The 6,453-nt window shown below is 39.5% G+C and overlaps 2 protein-coding genes across 2 annotated transcripts in view; both read left to right on the top strand.

The window, feature by feature from the left end:
• The window catches only part of LOC105532552 (zinc finger protein 680-like), an 11,553-nt gene extending 8,633 nt beyond the window's left edge, over positions 1-2,920 (top strand). The window contains exons 4-5 of the mRNA XM_011970722.1: positions 2,055-2,080; positions 2,894-2,920. Of these exons, the coding sequence (XP_011826112.1) occupies positions 2,055-2,080; positions 2,894-2,920 (53 nt within the window). The remainder of the gene's footprint in view (positions 1-2,054; positions 2,081-2,893) is intronic.
• ZNF680 (zinc finger protein 680) overlaps positions 1-6,453 on the top strand; it is a 57,624-nt gene that overhangs the window by 29,850 nt on the left and 21,321 nt on the right. The gene's annotated exons all lie outside the window — the stretch shown is intronic.

Here is a 6,453-nt window from a genome sequence, read left to right as displayed (position 1 = left end):
GCTCACTGCAAGCTCCGCCTTCCGGGTTCACGCCATTCTACTGCCTCAGCCTCCTAAATAACTGGGACTACAGGTGCCCGCCACCACGCCCGGCTAATTTTTTTGTATTTTTCGTAGAGACGGGGTTTCACCATGTTAGCCAGGATGGTCTGGATCTCCTGACCTCGTGATCCACCCGCCTCAGCCTCCCAAAGTGCTGGGGTTACAGTCGTGAGCCACTGTGCCTGGCCGTCTATTCTGTTTTTTATCTCTTTATATGTCATTGTGTCAGTGCGCCACATTGTTTTTACTGTTGTAGCTTTTAATATGTTTTTCAATCAGGAAGTATAATGCTTTTTTTTCATGGTTGTTTAGCTAGTTATAGACATAATCAAGACAGGGTCTCACTTCATTGCCCAGGCTACTTTCAAACTCCTAGGCACAAGCAGTCCTTCTGCCTTGGCCTCCTGAAGTTCTAAGTTTACACATTTGAGCCACTACACCCAGCCTGTGTGTTTCATTTTCATATATTTTTGGATTTGCCAATTTTTCCTTTGCTTTTAATTCCTAGTTTTATTAAGTTTTTTTGTTTGTTTGTTTTGTTTTTTTGAGACAGAGTCTTGCTCTGTGGCCCAGGCTGGAGTGCAGTGGCGTGATCTCAGCTTGCTGCAAGCTCCGCCTCCTGGGTTCATGCCATTCTCCTGTCTCAGCCTCCCTGAGTAGCTGGGACTACAGGTGCCCACCCCCATGCCCGGCTAATTTTTTTGTATTTTTAGTAGAGACGGCATTTCACCGTGTTAGCCAGGATAGTCTTGATCTTCTGACCTCATGATCCGCCCGCCTTAGCCTCCCAGAGTGCTGGGATTACAGGCGTAAGCCACCGTGCCTGGCCCTTATTAAGTTTTTGTTAGAAAACACATAGTGTATGATTTTGGTGTTCTTAGATGTATTCATCATTGTTGTTTTGAGACAGGATCTTACTGTCACTCAGGCTGGAGTGCAGTGGCATAATTTTGGCTAACTGTAGCCTGAGCCTCTTGGACTCAAGTGATCCTTCCACCTCAGCTCCCCGTGTAGCTGAAACTACAGACATGCACTATCATGTCTGGCTGTTTTTTTATTATTATTTGTAGGGATAGGGCCTCACTGTGTTACCTAGGCTGGTCTCAAACTTCTTGTCCCAAGTGATTCTCCCACCTTGGTCTCCCAAAGTGTTGGAATTATAAGCATGAGTCACTGCACCTAGATGTTATTGTTAAATTTAGTAAGACCCATTATGTGTTTTAACAGAATACACTAGGTGCAAATAAAAATATTATATATTCTCTTGCTTTTGACTGAGAAGTTTTTTTATGAGTCTGTTAAGCCTAGTTGGTCTATGCTATGGTTTGGATGTCCATGTTCTCCAGACCTCTTGTTGCAATGTAATCCTTAATGTTGGATGTGGAACCTGGTAGGAGGTGTTTGGGTCATGGGGGCAAATTCCTGACGCCATCCTCTTGGTAATCAGAAAGTTTACACTCTGTTAATTCAAATGAAAGCTGCTTCATTAAAAGAACGCGTTTCCTTCACCTCACACTTGCTCTGTCTCTTACCATGTGATATGTCCAGTTACTCTTTGCCTTCCACCGTGATCGTAAGCTTCCTGAGACCCTCACCAGAAGCAGATGCTGGCACACACTTCTTGTACAGTCTGCCAAAATGTGAGCCAAATAAACATGTTTCTTTATAAATCATCCACTCTCAGCTATTCCTCTATATGCAAAATAATCAGTACAGTCTATAATATCTAAGTTTTCTGTTTTCTTATTGATCTTTTGTCTTAATTTTCTATTATTAAAAATAGGGTCTTGATATTTACAATTATTATGTTGCTATGTATTTCTTTCTTCACTTTTGTCAATATTTGCTTTATATATTTTGGAGACCTGATGTTATTAATACACATACGTATAGATAGATAAATATGATAGTTATAGATTCCTGGTAAATTGACCCATTTTACTTACCATTATATAATATCAGTCTTTAATTAATGCTACAACTTGATTTGTGTTTTTGTTTTTATGAGACAGAATCTCACTCTGTTGCCCAGGCTGGAGTGCAGTGGTGTGATCTCGACTCACTGCCACCTCTGCCTCCTGAGTTCAAGCAATTCTCTTGCCTCAGCCTCCTGAGTAGCTGGGATTACAGGTGTGTGCTACAATGCCGGGCTACTTTTTGTATTTTGGGTAGAGATGGGATTTCATCGTTTTTTCCAGGCTGGCCTCGAATTACTGACCTCAAGTGATTCTCCTGCTTTGTACTCCCAAAGTGCTGGGATTACAGGCGTGAGCCACCATGCCTGGCCAAGTACTTGATTTAAAGCATATTATATGTAATATAATGATGACCATCTCACCCAATTGTGGTTACTATTGGCATGAAATAAGATTTTTTTCATTTTGTTACTTTCAGCCTATTTGACTCAATGCTAAAATCTATGCTTTTTTACTTAAGCCATTCAGGCGACTTATTTCTTTCTCTTTCTTTCTTTCTTTCTTTCTCTCTTTCTCTCTCTCTCTCTCTCCCCTCCTCTCTCCGCCCTTTCCCTCCCCTCCCCTCCCTCCTTCCCTTCCTCCCTTCTTCCTTTCCTTCCTTCCTTCTTTCTTTCTCTCTTTCTCTCTTTCTTTCTTGGGGCCTCACTCTGTCAACCAGGCTGGTTTGCAGTGGCGTGATAATTAATGGCCTACTGCATCCTCAACTTTCTAAACTTAGAAAATTCTCTTTACTTCAACCTCTCCAGTAGCTGGGTTACAAGTAAGCACCATCACATCCAGTTAGTTTTTTTGTATTTTTGGTAGAGACAGTGTTTTACCATGTTGTCCAGACTGGTCTCAAATTATTATTTTTTTTAAATTTTATTTTTCTATAGGTTATTAGTGTTTGGTTACATGAGTAAGTTCTTTAGCGATAATTTTTTAGATTTTGGTGCACCCATCACTTAAGCAGTATTCACTGCACCCTATTTGTAGCCTTTTATCTCTCACCCCCCATCCCACCCGACCCTCCCAAGTCCCCAAAGTTTATTGTATCGTTCTTACGCCTTTGCATCCCCATAGCTTAGCTCCTATGTATCAGTGAGAACATACGATGTTTGGTTTTCCATTCCTGAGTTACTTCATTTAGAATAATTGTCTCCAGTCTCATCTAGGTCACTGCAAATGCCATTGATGCATTCCTTCTTATGACTGAGTAGTATTTTATCCTATATATATACCACAGTTTCTGTATCCCATTGTTGATTGATGGGCATTTGGGTTGGTTCCACAATTTTGCAATTGCAAATTGTGCTGCTATAAATGTGTGTGTGCAAGTATCTTTTTCAGATAGTAACTTCTTTTCCTGTGGGTATGTACCCAATAGTTGGGTTACTGGGTCAAATGGTAGTTCTACCTTTAGTTCTTTAAGGAATCTCCACACTGTTTTCCATAGTGGTTGTACTAGTTTACATTCCCACCAGCAGTGTAGAAGTGTTCCCTGATCACCACATCTATGCCAACATCTACCATTTTATGGTTTTTTGATTATGATCATTCTTGCAAAAGTAAGGTTGTATTGCATTATGATTTTGATATGCATTTCCCTGATCATTAGTGATGCAGAACTTTTTTTTTTTTTTTTTTTTTGAGATGGAGTCTCGCTCTGTCACCCAGGCTGGAGTGCAGTGGCCGGATCTCAGCTCACTGCAAGCCCCACCTCCCGGGTTTACGCCATTCTCCTGCCTCAGCCTCCCGAGTAGCTGGGACTACAGGCACGGCTAGTTTTTTGTATTTTTTTTTAGTAGAGACGGGGTTTCACCGTGTTAGCCAGGATGGTCTCGATCTCCTGACCTCGTGATCCGCCCATCTCGGCCTTCCAAAGTGCTGGGATTACAGGCTTGAGCCACTGCGCCCAGCCAACATTTTTTCATATGTTTGTTGGCCATTTGTATATCTTCTTTTGAGAAATGTTTATTTATGTCCTTAGCCCACTTTTTGATGGGATTGTTTGTTTCTTTCTTGCTGATTTGAGTTCATTGTAGATTCTGGATATTAGTCCTTTGTCAGATGTATAAATTGTGAATATCCTTTCCCACTCTGTGGGTTGTCTGTTTACTCTGCTGACTGTTCCTTTTGCTATGCAAAAAGTTCTTTTGTTTAATTAAGTTCCAGCTATTTATCTTTGTTTTTATTGCATTTGCTTTTGGGTTCTTGGTCATGAAATCCTTACCTAAACCAATGTTTAGAAGGGTTTTTCCAATGTTATCTTACAGAATTTTTATAGTTTCAGGTCTTAGATTTAAGTCCTTAATCTATCTTGAGTTTATTTTTGTATAAGGTGAGAGGTAAGGATCCAGTTTTATTCTCCTACATGTAGCTAGCCAATTTCCCCCAGCACCCTTTGTTGAAAAGGGTTTCTTTTTCCCACTTTATGTTTTTGTTTGCTCTCTCAAAGATCAGTTGGCTGTAAGTACTTGGGTTTATTTCTGGGTTCGCTATTCTGTTCCGTTAGTCTATGTGCCGATTTTTATACTAGTAACGTGCTGTTCTGGTAACTATGGCTTACAGTATAGTTTGAAATCAGGTAATATGATGCCTCCAGATTTATTCTTTTGCTTAGTCTTGCTTTGGCTATGTGGGCTCTTTTTTCGTTCCGTATAAATTTTAGAATTTTTTTTCTAATTCTGTGAAGAATGATAGTATTTTGATGGGAATTGCATTGAATTTGTTTATTGCTTTTCGCAGTATGGTCATTTTCGCAAGATTAATTCTACGCATCCATAAGCATAAAACGTGTTTCCATTTGTTTGTGTTGTCTATGATTTTTTTCAGCAGTGTTTTGTAGTTTTCCTTGTAGAGGTCTTTCATGTAATTGATTAGGTATATTTCTAAGTATTTTATTATTTTTGCAGCTATTGTAAAAGGGGTTGAGTTCTTTATTTGATTCTTCATTAGGTCACTGTTGGTGTATAGAAGAGCTACTGATTTATGTACATTAATCTTGTACCTGGAAACTGCTCAATTCTTTTATCAGTTCTAGGAAGTTTTTGGAGGAGTCTTTGGGATTTTCAAGGTAAATGATCATGTCACTAGCAAACAGTGACAGTTTGACTTTCTTTCTCGTTACTGATTTGGATGCCCTTTATTTCTCTTGTCTAATCGCTCTGGCTAGGACTTCCAGTGCTGTGTTGAAGAAGAGTTGTGAGAGTGGACATCCTTGTCTTGTTCCAGTTCTCAAAGGGAATGCTTTTAACTTTTTTCCATTCAGTATTATGTTGGCTGTGGGTTTGTCATAGATGACTTTTATTACATGGAGGTATGTCCCTTGTATGCCAATTTTGCTGAGAGTTTTAATCATAAAGGATGCCGGATTTTGTCAAATGCTTGTTCTGCATCTATTGAGATGATCATGTGACTTTTAACTCTGTTTATGTAGTGTTTCACACTTATTGACTTGCATGTATTAAACCATCTCTGCATCCCTGGTATGAAAATCACTTGATCATGATGGATTATCTTTTTGATATGTTGTTGGATTCAGTTAGCTGGTATTTTGTTAAGGATTTTAGCATCTGTGTTCATCAGGGATATCAGTCTGTAGTTTTCTTTTTTATCATGTCCTTTTCTGGTTTTGATATTAGCGTGATGTTGGCTTCATAGAATGAATTAGGGAGGGTTCCCTCTTACTCTGTCTTGCGGAATAGTGTCAATAGGATTGGTACCAATTCTTCTTTGAGTGTCTGGTAGAATTCTGCTGTGAATCTGTCTGGTCTTGGACTTTTTTGGTTGGTAATTTTAAAATTACTATTTAAGTCTGGCTACTTGTTTTTGGTTTGTTCAGGGTGGGAGGGTTTTATTTTTCCAGGAATTTATTCATCTCTTCTAGGTTTTCTAGTTTATGTGTGTAAAGGTATTCATAGTAGCCTTATATTTTGTATACATAGATCTATGTATACATAGATCTTTTGTATTTCTGTGGTATCAGTTTGTAATATCTCCCATTTTGTTTCTTATTGAGGTTATTTGGATTTTCTCTCTTATTTTCTTTTTCTTTTTTTTTTGAGATGGAGTCTTGCTCTGTTGCCCAAGCTGGAGTGCAGTGGCGTGATCTCAGCTCACTGCAAGCTCTGCTTCCCAGGTTCATGCCATTCTCCTGCCTCAGCCTCATGAGTAGCTGGGACGACAGGTGCCCGCTACCATGCCCAGCTAATTTTTTGTATTTTTAGTAGAGATGAGGTTTCACCTTGTTAGCCAGCATTGTCTTAGTCTTCTGACCTTGTGATCCGCCCACCCGGACCTCCCAAAGTACTGGGAGTACAGGCATGAGCCACCGCACCCGGCCTATTTATCTTTTCAAAAAAACAGCTTTTTGTTTCATTTATCTTTTGTATTTTTTTGTTTCAGTTTCACTTAGTTTTGCTCTAATCTTGATTATTTCCTTTCTTCTGTTGCA

Source organism: Mandrillus leucophaeus, unplaced genomic scaffold (genome assembly GCF_000951045.1).
Source record: "Mandrillus leucophaeus isolate KB7577 unplaced genomic scaffold, Mleu.le_1.0 Scaffold969, whole genome shotgun sequence".
In the NCBI taxonomy this organism is placed as follows: domain Eukaryota; kingdom Metazoa; phylum Chordata; class Mammalia; order Primates; family Cercopithecidae; genus Mandrillus; species Mandrillus leucophaeus.
The sequence above is the reverse complement of the archived record's forward strand: the minus strand, read 5'-3'. Positions and strand labels throughout refer to the sequence as shown.